General features: G+C 36.6%; 1 protein-coding gene across 2 annotated transcripts; it reads right to left on the bottom strand.

Moving 5' to 3' along the window:
* Positions 1-625: 625 nt before the first annotated feature.
* On the bottom strand, positions 626-10,094 carry spopla (speckle type BTB/POZ protein like a). 2 transcript variants are annotated; one of them, XM_084121609.1, is made up of 12 exons: positions 9,927-10,094; positions 9,160-9,290; positions 8,451-8,587; positions 6,765-6,886; positions 6,514-6,665; positions 6,211-6,338; positions 4,612-4,789; positions 4,140-4,195; positions 3,914-4,036; positions 2,464-2,606; positions 2,312-2,365; positions 626-1,915 (listed from the first exon to the last, which is right to left on the bottom strand). In XM_084121609.1, exons 3-12 carry the CDS (start codon positions 8,526-8,528, stop codon positions 1,771-1,773), a joined length of 1,179 nt encoding a protein of 392 aa, XP_083977735.1. In that variant the 5' UTR covers positions 8,529-8,587; positions 9,160-9,290; positions 9,927-10,094; the 3' UTR covers positions 626-1,770. The 2 variants fall into 2 exon arrangements, with proteins under 2 accessions (XP_083977735.1, XP_083977734.1); XM_084121608.1 differs by lacking the exon at positions 9,160-9,290 and having other exon boundaries at positions 9,927-10,085.
* Positions 10,095-23,360: the final 13,266 nt, after the last annotated feature.

The raw sequence follows: 23,360 nt of genomic DNA, 5'->3' as shown, positions 1-23,360 counted from the left end.
CTCTAACAAGTTACTCAGGATGAGATCATGAAATAATACACTGTCCTTTTTGAAGAAAATCGAATTCCCCGTATAAGGACTGAATTAAGCACCTATAATACATAATCCAAACCAAGAGAAAAAAAAAAAAAAAAAAAATCAGACCGCCAATTGTTAGGAAACTGCTACTGCCAATCTAGAAATTACTTATAAATATCATATTTGATGTATTATTAATATATTGTTCAAAAGTTTGGGCTCAGTAAGATTTAATAAAAAGAAAAATAAATTAATACTTTTGTTCAGCAAGGATGCATTAAACTGTCATGTCATTTTTATATATATATACATACATATCTCTCTCTCTCTATATATATTCATTCATTTATTAAGCAGCACAACCTGCTTTCAAAATTGATTAGAAATGTTTTTGAGCACCAAATCAGCATATTTCTGAAGGATCATGTGACACTGAAGACTGGAGTAATGCCTGCTGCTTTGCCATCACAGAAATGTAAAAATAGGAAGTGTAATATTTCACAATATATTTTTTTATGTCTAATAAATGTTAATAAATTAATAAATCTAATAAATGCAGCCTCGGTGAGCATAAATTCATATAAATCATACATAAAACACCACTGAATGCTGAAAAACTTTTTTTAATGAGTTAATGCAGGCAATCTCTCAGACAATATATATTTTTTTTAAAGATGGAACAAATTCCAGAATCTTCACAAAACATGTCCTTTAACAGAACAAGTCAGTGTAGCATGACACAATGTACAGACTGCTCCAAATCACTGTCAGTTTGACTAACACCACAGCTCAAAACAAAACCGTGATAGATCGATGCCAATCAATCTATCTGTATTTCCCACTCACACATTCATCAATCCATCCATATGACATACAGTACATCTGTCACACTCTGATGCTCAGCATCCAAATATTTCCTGATCACAGAGGACAGCGTGTTCAGATGGATTGTCTTGACTAGTTCAATCAGGTTACACAAATGCGATTATGGGCGACAACTTCACACTACTTGTCTGTGTTTGGTAGACCAATTCAATGGAAGCAACACTATTGAGTCTAAAAATGTAGTCGTTTGTAAAATTGTGACTAGGTGACACAATGTTTTCACAGGTTAAGGGGCAGGACACAAACAATTCATTTTGGTACACATATCAATACAAATATCTGAAATGCATATCATTTTCCGACAATATGGAATTGTACTAGTATTCTCTCCTTCCCACGTGGTTAAACTGTGTCTTTACATAGAAATCGTGCCATCAATATGGGGCATAGCTATCTTTTCAAAAAGTGTAAAGAAATGACCTTGCACTCATCGTGTTAACGTTTATTTAATGTCTAGTCGCACAACTAAACATTAGGAATATATACTATTTCATGTGGATCAAACTCCTGACACATTCCTAGAGAGCTCCATATCAAAACAGCGAGACTTTGGGAACTAGTGCAACAGGGAAGAGGCCTGGTCTCATGGGACAAGGCAGGCACAGAGTAGAACTGAGAGAATTCAAATACTCCACACAAGAGTCATGGCAGATAGTTTAAGGCTGTTTGAAGTGACAGATTTGCAAAATAAAGCTCAGATGCCGGTCCCATCGCTCGAGAAGGGTGCGGACAGCTTTCGCTGTCGTTTAGAAGCCAGCCTGTCCCAGTCACGTGCTGTCGGGTCAGATGACAATGAGATTGAGTCGAAACTCTGCAGTGTTAAGGCCTTTGCCCCAGGACAGGCCCAAGAGAGCAGCAGAAATGTCGTCACGACTGTTTTAGGCGCTTCCTGGGCAAGCCGAAGTGGGGGCACTGTGCCGACGCAAGCGCACGGAAAGCCTCCGCCACTAAGTGAGGATGAGACTGGATCATTGACTTCCAGCCTGCGGTCTCCATTATGTCCGTGGCATGACTGTCAGGAGAGGGTGAAGACATTTCAGTATTAGCACAAGACATTAAAAATCGAAAGGCTCAATTCAATGGTGCATACGGGAGATTCAAGCAACACTCTATTTATACAAAAGGCCGTTTTCCTCCGAATGAGCATGCACTAATGCAGGCGTTATTGCCATTCTGGAGAGTACGATCAGCAGGGCGCCGGGGATCTATAATAGAGACTTTGTGATATGTTTATAATGCAGAAATGTTCCCTTCCTTGATGTTTCAGACAGTCAAGAGTCTATTAATAACCGGTATCAGGAGATATACGGGCTGCCCAGAAACTAAAACAATGAATTCTAATGCATCTAAGAGTGCAGATAAGAGCTTGGTATTAATCTTGTGTCACACATATCAGCTAATTACATACTTGCTATTCCAGTTTTTCCCATCTTTACAGCCCAGCTGTCGGAGGACACTGCACCTATGGATAAGATAGAAGAAAAACACTCTCATTCTCAGGCTGGTAAACAGCCATGGCAGCAGGAATTTATCAAGCAGAGTTTCTTTGGCGGCGCTTGCCTGTTGATAAAATCTATGGCCTGTGCTTTGAGCTGCTCGGCGCTGTGCAAGTCGGCCAGGATGAGGGTGTCTGCCACGTTTTCAACCGAGAGGCTGTTGCAAAGGGCTTCCTCACACATGACCTTTAAGCGCTCCAGAGCGTACTGAGAGAATGACACACATGACTTACACAGAACAAAACTCAAAGGTTTTTGATGCCATTTTAAGCATTAGCTCACCCAGAAAATGACTATTCTGGCATCATTTATTCACCCTCATGTTGTTCCAAACCTGTATAACTTTCTTCCATCTATGAAACACAAAATATTATGTACTGGTCAATATTCTGAAGCTTTCAAGCTTCCACAAAAGTTTCACCGAAAGAGTCCATGTGACTAGATTGAGACAGAACAAATTCTTTATTCACTGTAAATCTCAACGTTCGCCCCAAACTCACCATGATGCATTCATGATCTAGTAGTAGTGATGCTTAAATTGTTCTTTTGAGTCTGATCTTCTTCAGTAAATCACTTGGATTTAGTGATCAGAACAAAATTTCTTCCCACAGAAGAAAGTCATATGGGTTTGAAACAACAAGGGTGAGTACATGACAGTTTCACTTCTAGTTGAACTATTCTTTTACACAAACTGTTCATTTCCTGATCTTTTTTTATCTTCTGCCAGGCGCACAAAAAAGGTAACCCACATAATAACCACTTTGGCTTTAAAAACACATACACATTAAAAACAGATACACACATATATACATATATACACACACTACAGTTCAAAAGTTTGGTTGCAGTAAGATTTTAACTTTTTTTTTAATAAAGTCTCTTATGAGCGCAATAAAAAAAATACACTAAAAACAGTAACATTGTGAAATATTACAATTTAAATAACTGTTTTCCATTTGAATGTTTTAAAATGTAATTTATCCTTGTGACGGTAAAGCTGAATTTGCAGCTTCATTACCCCAGTCTCCAGTCACATGATCCTGCAGAATTCTAACAAGCAGAATTGATGCACAAGTAACATTTCTTATTATTAGCAATGTTGAAAACATTTGTGCTGCTAAATATTTGGGTAAACCGTGAAACAATTTTTTCCAGAACAGCATTTATTTGAAAATCTTTTTTTATATATATATATATATATATATATATATATATATATATATATATATATATATATATATATATATATATATATATATATATATATATATATATATATATATATATAAATGCATTCAGTCACTTTTTAAATTCAAATTAATGCATACTTGCTGGATAAAATTATTCATTACATTTTTTTAAAAAAATAAAAAAAACATTCTAACTGACTCCATACTTTTGAATGGTAGTGTATGCCCTGATGGCAAACATTTCTCTTATTACTTTAGGAGATGCTTAAAACTAAAATATATGCATTTAACATTATCTCAAGTTTTCATAAAACACCCACTTACTTTATCAGCTGCGGCTAATAAACTATCAGCCATTTTCTCTAAATTTGGTGCTTTTCCTGTGTATATGAAGCCCATCATTTCTTTAAAAACCTCTGGTTCAACATCGCTGATGTCCACTCGATTCTGGAAGAAAACAAAGCAGCTTATGAACACGTACGCTGTATTACAGCAAAAGTATATGAAACTATATTGCTATTGCAATATAAGAAGTGCATCAAATGCATACCTTTTTACTCTCCTCCATTTCATGTTCAAACATGGCATTAAAGACCGGTGATCTCGCTGTCAAAAAAGCAATAAATCTGTCAGTCACATTATATGAGCATCTCTCCATGCTCACAGTCAAAAACAAATGACACAAGTGTCCAGTTTTTTATTAAATTATTCCCGACCTGTGAATCTACACAGGCAAAAAGAAACCAAAAGGCAGAAGTCACATTCATGAACCCAGTCGTCCTTTGAGGACATTAATAGTGGATCACACTCTGGATTTTCAATGATGAATCTAAAACTGTCATATTGAAGAATTACAACCTCAGAAAAAAAATAAAAATCCTGTCAAGGTCACACAAACTGTCTCCCGACACACATACACAACCCCTCAGAAGGGTGGGTGCTGCTGAGCTAGCGTCGCTGGGATGAGAGGAGAACATGGAGGTGATATCGTCAGCAGGGCTGGGGGTCTGGATTAGACTCACCTGCCAGGATGGATTTGTGGGCTTTGAACTCCTGCCCCCCCACATATAGAGTGCAGTCCGTGAAGCGTGAGCATTCCCACAGGTTACCCAGGTCATCAGACAGCTGGCACTCCGGAACCTTCAACATGTTCATGTTGGACTGTCCGGAGATGTTCACGGAGTCCTGGACAACGCTTACCTAATTAACACATATTACATTACTAGTCAAATTAAATTGGTCAATTACCACTTGGTCTGGTAATGAAATGTGATGTACTGAAATGACTTCACACTGTCCTCTTATATTTTATTATAACATATTTATACATATTTTTATGCATGTTACTTGGCAGTATTCATTTACTTCTCAGAACCCTGTAAAAGCAATAGAGCACCCAAGGTAGCGTGTTATGGTGAATTTGACTGCAAACATATCAAAGCTACGTCATCCAAGTGATACACTGCTCCAAGGAATTGTTTAGAGCAAACCATTTCTTTAATTATGTGATTGCAACAGCAATGGAGATTGGGCAGGGAAAATGCAGCTCCTATTAACGAAGTACTAATTGACTAAGTGCTCCTATTGATACTTTCTCTGTATACAATGTTGACAAACTCATTTAGAGAACTAGCAACCTAGCCTGCTTCAAAAAATATTTCAGAGTGTTGATAAAAATAAAGGTGAATGCAAGAAAAAAAAAAAAAAACACTTTCATGCAAACCTGCAGTTATCAGAAACACAGCTGATGAAAGCTTCCTGCAGTTTTTTAATAGTTTTTCTGGCAATAACCATCTACAAAAACTGTCCAATTAATGAGGGAAAACATATTATCTTCAATTTGCATTTAGTTTCAACTTTGCCTTGTGATATTGCCAATTTCCCTGCAAATATTAAACCCTGCAGCAGATCTCAACAGGCATGTCGGCTATTTTTCAAGCAAGACTTATAATTGTGTTACAGTAAATTCATTTGACAACCCATTTCATTTGCCGCTCTAGGTGATGTCTCTATCCTGCTACGTTCTGAAGAGATGGGTGATCTGTCAGACTGCTACTAGCATATTCATACAAACGGATCAGAGCGTGCAGGAAATTCAATCTGCAATCTACTTGCAGGAGAAAAGCCTAATATTTTGCAAGTTCCACATTTCCATGTTTTGTAAATTACCCAAATGACCACAACAGAGCAACTAAAAGAAATAAACTACATATGAAAAAAAAAAACAATGTCAAGCAAATAGGTCAAAGACAAATTGTATATAAATATATCTAAGTTGATAAAAGGAGAATGTTTCAAATCTAGTTCAAAAAGCAAGTGTCAAGTTCAAGACATTTAATCCTTGAATTCAAATGAATTGATTTTTCTTGAATTGATGATTTCATTTATATTATTGAAAAAAGCTGACAGCATTGCAATGATAGATTGTTTTGTGCAAATTTTAGATATCCAAGATTCATGCGAAACATTTTCATCTATGCTTTAGATTTACATCACTAAATAAATACATTAATACAATTTTAAAAAGATTAATCAGGTGCGGCTGACCCAAACCAATACTTTCATGCATGGAGGTCTGAATCAGAAGTACTGAACAGATTATGAAGTAAATGCATACTTGCCTCACAAAATAATGTGAGTTTATCATCTGGTAGCAGCCCATTTGCTTCATCGAGCAGAAAATCTCTCCTAATAAATTTTTTGAAGCCCCAGTCTTTGCCTTGGACAAACCGATAGGCTCTTTGGCTTTCTGCATTTGGAAAACAAGTAAGAGTTAAGTTAGAAACGTTTTGTTCAAGAGCACCAAAAGCAATCAGCTGATACCGAATTACAAATCTATGTTGCATTTAAAACAACAGGACTCCAATAAAAATCAAAATAAATCTCTAATTGAAGCTTCTTTTTTTTTTTGACAAAGTTCTTACCCATAGCTTTTGTCTCCTCCCGTTTAGCGTTCAGTAAAGAAAATTTGAACTTGGCTCTGACTTCACTTTTTGGACAACTAACTAATAGCAAATATAGCGATAGATAATCTTTACTTTCATCATCGAGTCCCTTCGGATTGACCCGCAGGCACCTGAAGATAGACAAAGATGCAGAGGGATTGAGATTATGAGCTTGATTTTATGAGCATGAAAGTATTATAACACACAAACACATTAATTGGGCTCCTCACCATTTCATCTTATCATTAGGCCCTGATGAGAACGTAGAGCTCTTTAAAACTTCACCCATCTCTTCTCGACAGAAGCTGAAGTTGTTTATGGTCCACATGTAGGAAAATTTCACTACCTTGACCTACAAGATCACCAAAGATTACCATCAGTGAAAATGGATAACTGTCAACACACATACCAATGTGCAGTCATTCCTAGTCAACAACACATCGAATGCTATTAGAACACATGCACTTCCTGTAGCTTCAAATGTTTTTACCAACATCTGATTCACTTCCTAAGCAACTACATAGCTCCTATTCAACTTTGAATTGCATTAGCCTGCGGTTAAGTCTTACTGAGACAAATTTCCAATGGTATCATTTTACCGTATCTGATAAACCAGCATGACCACATTATGATGACTGCTTGAGTTTCATTATCACTTGCACAATAAAGTGTCATTCTATCTACTTTAATGCACTGATTACCCTTCATTAGATCAAACTGTGCACAGCGGCGTAACAAGCAAGAGATCAAAACATATGCATTTGCTCAAGCAACACTTGTCATTTTAGAGTCATTAAAATAAAAAAAAGAAAGAAATGGTCAAATTTCTGGACAAATTTATTTGTATAGCGCTTTTCACAATACACATTGTTTCAAAGCAGCTTTACAGAAAATGACACCATATGCCCTAACCAGAAGCCATGCAATAAGTTTCCAGCGACAAGGATTTTGTCTGTCCACACGAGACGCGACAACCACCAGAGGCAAAACACACACACACAAAAAAAATAATAATAATAAAAAAAAAATCAAAAAAAAAAAATCACAGCCAATCAGAATAACGTGGGGGTTGGCTCTCTTTGCAAGCGCACTGCACTCGCAATGAAACGGACACACCATTTTAACATTACTAAAAATACTGAGACAATCTTTGCCATTGAATAGACTTGTTTGATTACATTGAGTTGACAGTTGAAAAAAATCTGATTAACATGGAAAAGACACCTTTTACCGGGTGTTGCAGTGCCACGTCTGGTTAGGACATGGTGTTATAGTCGCATTTAGCAGATCAGAGACGGACGATAATATAGTTCATATTTTGAAAAGATACAAGCAATCAAGTAGTTGAGATATGCTATATAGTGTATATTGCCCTGCGTGAATATACTGCATGAATATACTACATGTCCAATTTTATATAAAGAGCTGGGCGATAACAATTACAATTTACAAAAACCAAAAAATTATATATATATATAGCCTATATTACTTCTGTGCAATAATAGTCTACATTATGTGATAATATGAACAGGGGTGCACATAACTGCGTGCGTGGTAAAAATAAATGATGCGCAGCAGAAAACTTGGAGGACAGTGCTTTTGAGAACACATTCAAACGATTTTCAACAAGGAAAAAGAGTCGAAAATCAGGACTCGTGCACTGTTATCTGTGCGCACAGCCGCACACACACACACCAGAAAAGCGCGAACGCAGAGAGAGGCGTGTTTCAGACAGCGCTCGAACACAGAATCGATTCCTCTTTCCCGTCTACTTGTGCTTGAACAAACACATAGTTACATACACACAAACAAACCACATACACCTGGATATACACAATCAAGCAGCTATATAAATGGCTTCCAAAATTCTTCAGCATAGTCTGTACATGATCGCTTGAGCAGTGAGTCCATCTCACCTGGGTATAGCACCAGCTCTCTGCCACAGGACCACTGGACATCTCCCCTGGAGGAGGAGGGGTTGGGACCCCTGACATCGCCAGCTCACTCCCCACTACAAGAAGCGCTGACGGTCCCAAAGCTTTCACCACTTGACCTTTATGGAAACAGAGAGCAAAGACATCATATAAGAAAAATAAACGGCAGCAATTTCTGCCTCTCCTCCTGACCTGAAAATAACAAATCTTTGACTTTGCCATCAGCAAGCCATTTTGTGGTCAAATGAGAGTCATTGCAAACCCCAACTCAGGGCACAAAATCTATCAAAAGTGGAGGAAGGAAATGAAAGAATGAGCTTTATGAAAACCTATAACACCGGAAGCGTGCAATATCACAATCCAGTCTGTAGTGTGACAGAACATAACCACAAAATGTGTTTTAAATCCATGAAAATTCTTACGAGAAACCATCTCTCTAAATATAGCTGTGCTTGATGAGAAACATCAGAATCAGTTAAGTCCAATGTAGTGACTAAATGGCTTGTTGGCACAGGCCTGATAGGCAGGTCTGAACTTGCCCTTGTTGACAAGGTAGTCAAGGGCACATTAGTTGCATTTTGGTAAACCAACGGACAAATCCACCTATATTTCACTCTTGACCAATCTATTTTGACTTTACAGAACCAAATTCAAGTTTAAATAATGACTTGCACAACACCCTCCAACTCACCTAAGCCTTAGTAAATATCTTGAAATTCATTTCTTGATGCCATTGTACACATGTATCAGGTAAACACTGCAGAAACAAGCTTAAGCTTTACTGTGACATTACAGCATGATCCAAAGGCTCCTCATCCCAACCTGTAAATATAAATAAATACATATCTTTCATACAATAAATTTTAATCCACTCATAAGCATTTATCAGGCACTAAGTAAAATAAGATCAGTACATCATCATATTATTTATACTGATAATTACTGAAATAATCACATTTAATACAAAATATATCCAACATCCACAGATATGTGGTTTTTGAATAACATACAATTTAACTTCAGCTGAGCGAGTTCAAATCCGGATTGACTGCTCCTAAAATTGAGCTGACAACCAATTTAACTGAGGCCAATAAAATTAAAATGTTTAGAACACGAATAATAGTTTTTTTTTCTTCTCTGTTTTGGGCTTCTGTTTTTAAAATGTCAGATTGTTTTCTGGGCTTGGTCAATGTGGGGAAAATAAACTGGTTAGCCTTGATGCAAACACCAAATCTAATTAAAATCAATGTGTGGTCAGCGATTGTTTAATTCGAAATTAGCTAAATATCATTAACTGAAAACCTAGTGTCTAAAAGAGGCAATATTGTCTTACTTGGACAAAAGGAATCAAGTCTTTTGTTTGAGCTAGTCAGATTCTTGTCGGCTAGTTGGCTATGTTGTTAGCAAGCTAAACTATATCCACAACATTGACAAAAGTAGATCAGTTAAAACACAAACCTTTCCTCGCCATTCTGTAAATACTGTTAAATTCAAGGTTCGGTGGGTCCTTGTGGATCTGCTAAGTTTAATCGCCACTATTTAAGATTGAAGTGTATTTTCAAAAGCAGCCCATCACAGTAGCTTGCAGTGTGTGCTGCTTATCCTGCCAATGAAGGTAGCGAAAGCAAAGCACAGGAGTGTGAGCAGACAGGGCCGCGCTCAACTCAATCCTGTGGCTGTACGTAATTCCGCCAATCGGGGGCGCGCCTTGGCCAAACAATTACAGATAGGTCGATTAAAGATTGTCTAATACCCAAGACAGGAAGCAGGGATATTACGAATTTATAGTATATATATATATCGTTGCATAAGAAACATATATATATATATATATATATATATATATATATATATATATATATATATATATATATATATATATATATAATAAAATAAAAAAAACAGGTGATTGGATGGAATTTACATTTGGGTCAATGTAAAGTCAGTCATTTTCATTTACATCACTGCTATTGCTAGACGGCATAGCGGCAAAATGTTGCTACAGTGCATTCAATCAGTTCAGTTCTGGCGTCTCAATATACTGTACAACGTCACGTCAAATTTTGTCATGTTATGTTTAAATTTTCATAAAGAAAAGTTTCATAAGAAATGTTAGGCAATGCAGGGTCCAAAGTTTTAAAGTTGAGACACTCACACACAGATATATAACGCATATTTATTAAAAAAAAAAAAAAAAAAAGTATATTTATTTGCAACCGTTATGTTAACAGCATTAATAAGAAATTTCTGTCGTAAGAACAGCTATTCAGCTTATGGACACCGTGCTGCGTTGTCAAGGGAACATCCCAGGTGAAAATAAAGAGGAATTTACGTTGTCTTCCGTTGCTCCCTTCATTAAGTGCGTTCCAAACGGCTACATAATGGCACACGAGTGCCCTGCTCACTCCAAAGTCCCACTTCAAGGGCTCTGCCCTTCGAAGGGAGTAGGGCATAGGGATGCTCACGAGCAATAAGCATGGACTTCGACCGAAAACAGGATGTATTATACAGGTATGTGCGCTGGCTGAAATAACATAATTTTTATTCATATCTTTCACATCTACTGCAGTCAGATTCACCCGTGTTCACTCTGAGGAATCATCTAACATGGCTGTGCACTTGTAATGACACATCAAGGATGTTAAGAGGCTAAAAGCAGTTTTAAAACTTGCCCCATTGAAGTCAACAGGGTGCAAATTTTAAAAAGAGGATAACACGGTGTAGGCAACACCGATTTTTGTCGTTGTTCTCTGTATTGACAGCACTCCAAATTTACAAAAAAAATGAGCTCAATGTTAAAATTGACCGAGTTTTCCTTTAAAGGGATAGTTCTCTTAAAAATGAAAAGTCTGTTATTATTTACTTATTCTAATGTTGTTCCAAACCTGTATTGTTTCTTTCTTGTGCTGAACACAAAATATATTTTGAAGAATGTGGATAACCAAACCGTTGCTGGTCCCCACTGACTTCCATAGGTATAATAACAGTTTTATTGTACACTGCTGCTGTGCTGCTGTTTTTATTATGGCTTTGTTTTATACACAGTTTAGTGTATTGCACCTCGGTAATGATGTTGTGATTTTGCCTCAGTAAAACAGGGTGTTCTGCGCTGATGCATATGCTGTAGCCTACCTGTTGGTTTATAAAGCTAAAAGCGGTTACCATCTTGTAGTTGAACTGAATGCAGGGAATTCTGTTGCATTGCTGTTTATAGTTACATATTTCCTTAGTAAGTGTGTTTTGTGGTTGTGGTGGCAGAGGGTAATATCTGGTATTCTTTCCACTTACATCTCTGTTGATGTTAGTTTTGGTTGTAGTGCCGGTGTTTCTTGATCAAAATTAAAGGGCTGCTTCTAAGCAACGGGTCTTGTACTTGTTTCTATTTGTGTGTTGTTTGTAATGTTCAATTTCTCATTTTTACCTATGTGGTGTGGTGGTAATTTTCTTACTCTGGTGGTCCACCACTTCAAGGAATGTAGAGGAAACACTGTAGTATTGGTCTCAATGTGTGCGTGTGTATGCCAGTTCACCTTACTATTTGCGTGTGGACCATGTATGGCACTAAATACATTTTTTCAGTAAAGAATTAATAATGATTAAAGGGGGCCTCACGCAAAGAGCAGCCTAGAATGACCACCTGAATCCGCCCCGGTTGCATATATAAATAAATATAGTGGAAGCGTATATCAAGTTTGTTAAAAAAATGGTAAAACGGCAGTAGGCTAGGGCTAGGCTATATAGCCTACACAACTTAGAACTATTTCTCAGCTTTGCTTTTGGTTTATTGTGATTGGCTCCAAATGGGAAGCGTTGGAAAAAGTAACAATTCCGCTCAAGGACGGTTCAACATTCTTCAGCTTTCTTATTTTACAAACTTAATATTTTACTTCTGCAAAGTCTTATTTCCCCCATAGGCCATGTAAACGTATATGGCCCTATGGTGCAGAACATTGTCACACTATTTATTGGGTAAATTGTCACAATGTAACCTGCCATTTGGCTTTTCAGCAAGACTTAAAAAGAAAAACAATAATAAGACAAAAATAATTTTTGGAACTACAACTTGATGTGATAGAAAAGGGAAAATAATAGGCTATATTTCTCTTGTTTATGTTGTAGGCTATCATCTAATCAATCATATTTTTAATTATGTAAGATCATATAGATCATATAATACCCATTCTTGTGTTCATCATTATATAATCTGAAATATCTGTTTAGTGTTTCTTTTAATGAGTTTTTTTTTCTTGAAATACCTATCTATATTGTTGACTGATGTTGGCCTTTTGTTCTTTCTGTAGACGTGTGCAAGAGTTAAAAGTTTCCACAGACCACAGGGGAACAAATAGTTTTTAAGTATAACCCTTAACCATCTACATTGTAGAGCAAAGAGCCAAGAGCATCTCCAGGAACTTTTTTCCTACTATGGAAGTCAATTGGGTCCATCAACTGTCTGGTTACCGACATTCTTCAAAATATCTTCTTTTGTGTTCAGCACTAGAAAGAAATTCATACAGGTTTGAAACAACTTGAGGGTGAGTAAATTATGACAGAATTTTCATTTTAAAGTGAACTATTCCTTTAATCACCTGTATAATAATGTCCTTCAGAACATGTCTGTGTTCGAAAGCAAAACACGCAACATAAATGATCTCTGCTTGTGTGGCATGTTCTAGAGCCCGACCGATATATCGGCGGGCCGATATTATCGGCCGATATTAGGCATTTTCCAAACTATCGGTATCAGCATTTATAACGGCCGATAAATGAATATTTAACAAATAAAATAAAAGCAGACGAAACACCCTGCAACCATGTTATGAGTGTTGGCGCTGCATAGTTTGTCCACCAGAGCGCACTCTACAAGGAAGACTGCTAACATCAATGAGCTTGGAAATCACAACGAGCTTATTCTGCCTAAATAAAGTAATGATTACTGTATTTATAACTAGCATATCTGTAGTTCCAGTCCCTGTATTGTAAAACGTAAGTTAGGCACGCGAGGAGTGAACATTTAGACATAGAGAAAAAGTATCAAACATAGCAGCTAGCCTGTGCATAAAAGTTAGCTTTTCTTTTACACGTGTGTGAAATCCAAGTGTGCGTTACTGTAGGGGTAATTAACACATTATTACCGAGTCGATCGTTCCCTGGGATGCGTTTTCATGAAAATCGAATGTAAAGAGTTTTAGCTATCTCTAAAAACAGATGATCTTATAACGCTAGTATATGGGGCACAGAGTAAAAGTAAATCGCTAGTTAATACCACTAGCAAGGCTCAAAATAGCCTCACACTAACACGGTAGCATAATGAGGGTCCCTACATGCAAACCGAAGCATTGAGAACTTTGTAAGTGTACAGACAGTTTAATAAGAAGATACTTTATAAAGACAGTACATTACGCGTTTACAGCCATTCGTCATCTTGGAAAACAGTCTCGACTAATCGAGTCACGAACGCCGTGCTAAGTGAGCTGGTCGATAGGAATTACGTTTGTGAAATCTAACGTAGCACGGCGTTTGTGGCTCGACTAGTCGAGACTGTTTTCCTAGATGATGCCTGTAAACGCGTAATGTACTGTCTTTATAAAGTATCTTCTTATTAAACTGTCTGTACACTTACAAAGTTCTCAATGCTTCGGTTTGCATGTAGGGACCCTCATTATGCTACCGTGTTAGTGTGAGGCTATTTTGAGCCTTGCTAGTGGTATTAACTAGCGATTTACTTTTACTTACTCTGTGCCCCATATACTAGCGTTATAAGATAACGTTAATCTGTTTTTAGAGATAAAACTCTTTACATTCGATTTTAATGAAAACACATCCCAGGGAACGATCGGCTCGGTAACCATGTGTTAATTACCTCACATAATGTATTTAGTGCATCACTAAGTAGTAGATTTTAGAAGGCAGGCAGCAAATGATGAAAATGGTTTGTTGTAGCTTGATGGAATAGATGGATAGAATTAGGAGTGACCTTTGTCTTGTTTAATAATAATACAAATGATGATGATAATAATAATATCATCATCATTGATTTTTTTTAAATTATTACTGTCAATATTAATAATAATAGTTGATTTTTTTTTGTTCAAAGGACTTTTAGTTTCATATCTTAAGTTTGTATTTTTAATATACATTATATTTATCAGAACTTTAATATATTCTGTTCTGTTGTGACAATAAAGTTAATTTAAAAAAAAAAAAATTTTTTTTTAAACTGCATTATATTATTTTAGTAAGGCTGAGGACTCTTAAATAACTACGAATAACTAATGTTAGGGAAAATCTGTTCATGTTTTGTTACACGTTTCTGGATTTTAAAAAATATATATATATCGGCCGATATATCGGAATATCGGATTTTTAAATCACCAAATATTTGTATCGGTATCGGCCTTAAAAATCCTTTATCGGTCGGGCTCTAGCACGTTCTCCTTTGATTGCAGTAGTTGAGTGCAGATGACTCTTCCGTCACACTGTCCTCCGCAGTGCTCTGATGTCATTCTCCTGACAAACAAAAAGGAGCTTTGGGTAAGCCACTCTGAAACAATGTGCTGTGATTATACCCTGGAGGCCTGTGATAACTAATTCCCATTTACATCAGCATGGAAGTGTGTCTCACTACTGAAATGATACACCATTTTCACATGGGTCTCATGGTCTCCACAGCTAGTGTTTCATGGTTAATATGCCTTCATCATGAGGAGAGTTCTTTGTTAACTGTTAAAGACATTACATTTTGAGAGTGAGCTGAAAGTTAGAGACGTCTGTTCTACATTTCACCACAGGCTGGACAAAGCCCTATAATAAAATTACCAACTGAGTGCAAAGTCTTTGAAAAATCGATTCCACATTTCATCAGGAGAATTGAAATACTGTAGTGCACATTAGCTATTACATTGCCTGTGAACATTAAACATTCTTTAAACTTTAAATATGGTCAAGACATGGAAGAGAGAAAACCATTTTTTTATTTTTTTATTCATCAACACCTCCAGAATGATGGTTACTCAATATCCGCAAATACTGTAAAGTTGGAAACTGAAAACAAGTGAAAATCAGAGCAATAGAAATGAAGAATAATGTCTTAATTGCGCAGATCAGCCATTCTCTTTTCAACACGTTTTTTTGAAGTTTAAAATGAAGATCATCTGTTGACAAGGGCCAAGGTCACAATGGATGTGAATACAGTTATATGATCATTATACATTTTGACAGGCACTGAAGTGCCTAATTGTCTGTCTTATTCTTGGATGTTGCTTTAAACGTGTTGTGGTAATTATAGCCTAGGACAAGGAAAATATCTATCTGTTCTATCTACTGGAGCTGCTTAAAAAAAATCTTAATATACAGTCAACAGAGGTTTTGAGTGGACGTTTTTAGCAAGTCAACCAACAAATATGATAGAAATATATAAATTAGTGCTGTCAAATTTTAACGCGTTAACGCACACGATTTATTTTGTCAGTTTAACGCGTTAAAAATATTATCAAAATATTTCCCATCATCCTTTGGCTACCTGTCACATTATGTTCAGTTAGTTTCATTATCATGGACTTTTAGTTTGTTTCCATGTTCATCATGTGTTCCTTTGTTCAGTTTTCCCGCTCCTCATTATTAGTTCATTTGTGTCAGCTGTGTTCTATTAATCATCCTAATTTGTGTTTGATATATAAGTTGGTCCCTCACATTCATTCTCTGTCCGATCACCGTTGTGTTACTTTAATGTTGGGTTTTGTTAAACATGATTAATTACAGGAAAAAAAAGGTGTGATTAGTTAATTTTTTTTAATCGATTGACAGCACTAATATATATGTCACGGAAACAGACTCAATGGCGAGAGGTATAAAATGTAAACAGTTTATTGACAGATGGTAAATGAGGGCAGATGCAGAAAAGAAACAACAATCAGAGAGAAGGAAGAGAGACTAGTCCAAACAGGTTAGTAGCACCACACACACCTTTGAATCGCTGTTGTGATAGACAATAATAATGTATCTTATCCTTGCAGAAACAGACAAGACCATATTTACATTTATATTTATTCATTTTGCAGACACTTTTGTCCAAAGCGACTTACAAATTAGAGAATACAGCAGCAATTCATCGTGAAGAGGCAAATAAAGTGTAAAAGTAGACATTGCTTAGAATAGTATAAGCTAGAATAGGGAGGGATTAAAGAAAAGTGAAAGCATTTTTATTAATTTTTTTATGATGAGGTTAAGTGCTCACAGAAGAGATAAGTTTTCAGCTGTCTTTTGAATGTTGTCAGGGATTCTGCATTCCGGATGAAGGCAGGGAGATCATTCCACCAGAAAAACAGCAACAGTGAACGAAAATGTTTTGGAGAGTGATTTTGTGCCTCTCTGTGACGGTACCATGAGCCGTCACTCATTTATCGATCGTAGGCTTCTGGTAGGGATGTAGACTTGTAAGAGTGAGTGAAGGAGCTGAGCCTGTGGTAGATCTGTAAGCAAGCATCAATGCCTTGAACTTGATGCGAGTAGCAAGTGGTAGCCAGTGCAGAGAGATAAAGAGAGGTGTGACGTGGGCCCTTTTGGGCTCTTTGAAGACAAGACGTACTGCAGCGTTCTGAATCATTTGTAGATGTTTGATTGCACATGATGTAAGTCCGGCCAGAAGAGCATTGCAGTAATTAAGCTTAGCAATGACCAGGGCCTGGACGAGAAGTTGTGTTGCAGCTACTCAGTTGGGAAAGGCCTGATCTTCCTAATGTTGTGTAGTGCAAACCTGCATGACCTTGCTGTCTTTGCAATGTGGTCTTTGAAGGTCAGTTGGTCCTCAAAGATTACCCCAACATTTCTGGCCGACCCTGATGGGGTAATTGATGATGTACCTAGCTGGATGATGAAATCTTGCTGTAGAGACAAATTGGCAGGGAAGATGAGAAGCTCAGTCTTTGCCAGGTTGAGCTGCAGGTGATGTTCTCTCATCCATCCCGAGATGTCTTCAGACATGCGTGCAGCTACTGTGGGATCATCTGGTTGAAATGAAAGGTAGAACTGTATGTCATCAGCATAGCAATGGTAGGAGAAACCATGTGCCTGAATGACTGGTGCCAGTGATGTATATGAAGAAGAGGAGGGGCCCAAGAACTGAACCCTGAGGAACCCCAGTGATCAGTTGATGTGCTTTGGATACCTCCCCTCTCCAGGCAACCCTGAAAGACCAACATGTGAGATAGGATTTAAACCAGTGAAGTGGAGATCCTGTGATGTCCAGTAATGAGAGGGTGGACAGAAGGATCTGATAAAGGTACCTTCTGTCAAAGGTAGCAGATAGATGCAGGAGAATGAGAACTGATGATCTGGAATCAGCTGTTGCAAACCACAGGGCTTCAGTGACCGACAGCAATGCAGTCTCGGTTGAATGGCCGTTCTTAAAACCAGACTGGTTGATGTCCAGCTGGTTATTCTGTGAGAGGAAAGATAATGTCTGGTTGAAAACAACTCGTTCACGTGTAATGTGGGTTTTTTAAGCAGTGGGGTTACCCAAGCCTGCTTGGATGCGGTAGGGATAATGCCTGTGTGGAGAGATGTGTGTTGATGAAATGTGTGAGTCCTGGTAAAAGTGTAGGAGAGATGGCTTGTAGAAGGTGTGAGGGGATGGGATCTACAGGGCAGGTGGTAGGATGACTGGAGAAGTGAAGTTTAGATACTTCTGCCTCAGTCAGGGGAGAGAAGGGGGAGAGAAGATTTCTGGCTGTGGATGTGATTTGGTCTGAGTTCCTGTGTGTGGAATCCATTTTTTTCTCTGAGTTTGGTCCAGTGTTCACGAAGAACATCAAAATATGGAGGAGATGGAAATCCAGTGATGCAGGAATACAGACAAATGGAGCACAGGAGAACAACAAAGGTAAGTAGACTCAGGTAAGTAGCGTATAGCAGTACAGGTAGTCCAAGTCATAGACGATATAGCAGTCAGGGACAAGACCAGACGATCTCTGTGTGTGTGGTGCTGGCTTATGTAGAGCAATAGATGAGGATGATGGCAGACAGGTATGTTGATTGAGAAGAGTGTGCAGGTGATGGCCAGGGAGGATTATTTGAAATGTAGTGTGCAGAGGTGACAGGCATGGTGATCCTGACAATACTCCCCCCCCCTTCTGGAAGGCACAACCTCGCGCACAACAGAATCAACCCAGGGTGGGAGGTAGGGCGTCCTAGAGCTGTGGCAGGTGACAGGCAGGTGAATAGGGATATACGGGCAGGTCAGGAAACCTCCAGGATGACACAGGCTACCTAAGGAACCAGGGAGGTGAGGGTCACTCAGGGAGCCATGTTGGTGAAGGTAGATAGCAAGGTGACATTGATTAAATGTTGAAATTCCATCAGAATCATCATTTTGGTTAAGGTTGAAAATTCAATGCTAAATAATATTGGATCAATGTTGAAAAATCAATGCTAAAATAATATTGGAACAATGTTGAAAATTCAATGTTAAAATAATATTGAATCAATGTTGATAATTCAATGTTTTTCAGTGTTGAAAAGACAGACATTGAAACAATGTTGATTTTTGGTCAGCTTAAATTTCTCCACTGGTTGCCTAGAGACAATCCTAACATTGGTTGCCAACCGCCAATCAGATCGAAGCGTGGCATAACAGTCAACAGAATTCAAACGCGGCTAACGGATTTCAAGCGCGAAACAGACAGACAGACAGACGAAGCATTCGGGCAAGGACAGAGTGATTTTTAGAGGTAAGTTTAAATCTCTAATCTTTCATTTCTCATTTTTATTTATCTATATTTCTTACAACTTGTTTGCTTTTCCTGGGTGAGTCGGAATGAACTGCTATGTTAAATTTATTAGTAACATGAACACAAACCAACGGCCGGGATTTTCCCTAATAATATATTGAATTTCAATTTGTCTTTTACCAAACGTCATCGTGGGTAAAACCAACAGTGGGTAAATTGTTAATTTTCATTCTTGGCGGCCGAACTAACCCTTAAGTCGAAAAAGGCGCAAAGAAGCGGGAGTTCATAGTTGGGCACGCAAATGGGAGACGACGGGCACGACGGCTAATATAATTTTTGTATTCCAATAATAGCTAGTATTTATTTATTTTTATCCATGATGATATAGCGTTTCCACGACTTCCAAAAATGGGTAAAAATATAGAAATAACAGCTGTAATAGGGTCTATACTAAAATTCATTAAATAGTCTTGATTTTGAATTCAGCGTGTTTTTCAAAATTTCAAGTTTCACTTAATTTTGTAGTACATTTGTAATTTATAATTAGTCACATTTCCAAATATTTTCTAATTGTGTTTTGTTTTGTTTAGATGCCTTACAACAGCAGGCAAAAGCAGAGGAAAAAAGGAGGCCTCAGAGCCTCAGAGTTTATTTTTTTCTGTTTCGGTACAAAGATGGCTCCGTTACGCCCCTGAACGGCTTGGGGGTAGGCCTATCGTGGTGGAAACCCCTGAGTTAATTAGAATTACGGTACGGTACGGTATTCTACCCAAGCGTAGAGGTAAGTGTGCATTTGCCTAGCATTTGCCTATTAGGGCAGCCCCTTCTACTTTCTCTTAAATCCTACCTATTTTATTTAGTAAATTGATTATTTTCTTTGGTTGGTTTTATTAATTTATATCTGAGTTCTGATTTCTGTTCTGGTTCTTTTGTTTTATGGTTACTCAGCTATGTTGCTCTTATTTTTGTTTTATTTTATAATGCATTATATCTTTATATATATATATATATATATATATATATATATATATATATATATATATATATATATATATATATATATATATAATGCATGCTATATCGTTTAATGTTGTTCTGTAAAGCACTTTGGTCTGTTCTAAATGTGTTACATAAATAAAATTAAACTTGAAATATTTATCAGAGTAATGTTTCATTCTTTCTTACCGTAGCAACTTACTGCTCTGTTTTTGTCTTTGTCACCACGAAATTTCCTGTTCAGTTTTGGGGGCATAAATAAATACATTTGCTTGTAAACTGAAGGATGTAGTTTACTTTGACATTTTGATTAAACATATTTAATTGCAACCCTACATGGTCTCTGTCTGAAAGGAGTCATTTAAAAATGCACAGTACAAGCATGATAAACTAGCATAGAATCTTGCTGTACATAAAGCAAGATTGATTTTATATTGTATGTTGATTCAATGTTAAATAAGTGATTTAATTATGGTTGAAATAATATTGATTTTATGACCATATTTATTGATTTTTCATCGTTGAAATAACATTATTTCAGGGTGCAAACCTGATGAAAAATCAATGTTAAATTTCAACATTGATTCAATGATCTTTTGGTTAATGCATTAACATTGATTCAGTGTAGATTCAATGTTGGTCTGCTATCTGGAATTAATGCATAACTACACACTCTGTAAAAAATTATTGTGATTTTAACGGTAAAAGACTGAAAATGCTACGGTGAAAAACTGTTAATAGGCTAACCGAAAATTTCCGTACTATACGGTGAATAACTGTGATAAATCTAAATGTACATTTAATGCAATTTTACAGCAGTAAAATACAGCCATTACATTTACAGTTTTTGGATTGACAATTATTCATTGTCATTGAATAATTTACAGTGAAAAAACGTAAATTGACATTTCCTTAACAGAAGTGTGACACTTCACATTTGATGTATTTTTGTTGAAATAACTGTTTATTCTTAGTTTTTCTTAGTTTTTTCTAATCAATTATGTACATTAGGTTTTTATGTTACATTTAATGTTGTTAAATTAATGTTTATTGCATTTTTAAAATGTCGTGTGTTACCATGATGGTGTGAATGGCACTGTGCAGCTTCTATATATTAGTATTAACTTTCTCAGCGTGTGGAAAAGCTACTTGTGATGAGCTTTGATTTGATTAGCAATTCAATAACTTATATTTTTCCATACCTCATATAGAGGACAAAAAATGTAATTCATTTTCACTTAATATTCAACAATATTATTGATCTGACTGTACTGTAGACGATGCATAATTTTTGCAGAACTGCTCTATAGATAAAAAAAAATAAAAATAAAAATAATAATTGATGATCTTTACAACAGAACTGAATCAACACTGAACTGACATCAGTTGAACAACAGCCAAAATGCATAATTTTTTCTGTTATCACAGTAAAGCTGCTTTGAAACAATCTTGTATAAAGCGCTATAAATAAAGGTGACTTGACTTGACTTTAACTATTATAATTAATGTGAATAATGCATATAATTAATTCTAAAATGAAGATCATAGTTATTTATAAGGTTTTGGATAGTAATGACTCAAGTATTACTACATCTTCCTAAAGGACTAAATTACTAATTACTTGGATCAGTATTCTAAAGTGAAGATCATGGTAACCCACAAGTAATGACTCAACTTTTACCAAATCCAAATGCTAACTTTCTGGCATAACGTTTGTCCTCTTCTGCTGCTATTATTTTAAAATAGAGGTTATTTTTAACCAATTACATGATGAAATGATCGATTTATATTAATACCACACCACTGTATGGCAGACAGGCCACAACATATTCAGTGAGAAAAACATTCACTGAAAGATATTTAGAATGACAACATGTGCCACATCTAAACTAGATGTCAGTGCTATCAAGACATTGCTATTATTATTTTTGATATGTAGCAAAAAGTCTCTTTCAGGCTGAATGGCAAGACATGTAATGATGGCCATGGAAAATAAAAGTGTGACCAGCTGACCCTGAACTGACCTAATCAAGCCACTGACAGACATCAGATGACAGCAAAATACAGACTAGTCCATAAAACAAGCCCAATACTTGCATTACAGTGCAGGGTCATATGAAGAAAAAAACACCAGGGCAATGACACTAAATTAATACTACAAACATTAACTAAACTATTTAAATAAAATATTTCAAATACAGTATGTTATTTGTCACCAATGAACTTCTGGGAATTTTTTTCTCCATAAATTATATGATAACTCATAGTTTTTACTTCCAAAAAAACATAAATATGACAGTAAAATATTTTACAGTAAAACTGTGATATTCAACCATTTACAGTATTCTGTAACTTAATTTAACTAATTCACAGGTTTTAAGTGTTTTTGTTTTTTTTGTTTTTTGGGGGGTAAAACACACACACACACACACACACAATTTATGCATATTATGCCACAATAATTTGATCATTTGATTAATTAATCTGCATATCATGTAATAAAAACTGTTACATATTGACAGCCCTAAATATAGACAGATTCATTACAGTACATCTATACAGTACATTTATGACTCCAGACTCAGTGCAGATGTCATGACAGGTAACCTTACAGGAAAATGAGTTGTTCTGCTTATTGGATGGAACATTTCATTGTCCTTGACTTCAACAATTTCCCTTTGAAAGTCTAAGTTGAATTTAATTTAAATGCATTTAAGGGAAGTTTCAAAACTCAGTTAAAAAAGACTAAAGATGAAGGACACAAACAGTTCAGTCTTTGTTAGAGAAAAAATGAAACTGCTGATATATTTATCCAATACACACACATCTAATTTAGACCATAGTCTCCATGCATCCATCATTATATGCAAATAAAGCAGCAATATGTTTCTTTTTCGGTGTGGACAGGCAGTGATGTGCACAGCTGGATCAGTGGGATCAGCCTTGTAGCCTCACAGAGCCACACAGAACATTTCACACCCGAGCTAGCAGAGCTACACGCACACACACACAGCTCTCTGCATGTATAATGAGCTTGATCCTGCTAAATCTATCATTCCCAGAGTCCGTGCATGCAGCCCCTTTAATCTCTTTAACAACTGTGTTGGCTGCGTAGAAGCATGGCAGAGACTGGCCCAGTGTTCAGATCATCTGAGTGTTCCTTCTCTCC

This window comes from Abramis brama (genome assembly GCF_963993115.1).
Source record: "Abramis brama genome assembly, chromosome: 8".
NCBI lineage: Eukaryota > Metazoa > Chordata > Actinopteri > Cypriniformes > Leuciscidae > Abramis > Abramis brama.
Note: the sequence above shows the minus strand (reverse complement) of the source record. Positions and strands in the feature narration are given on the sequence as shown.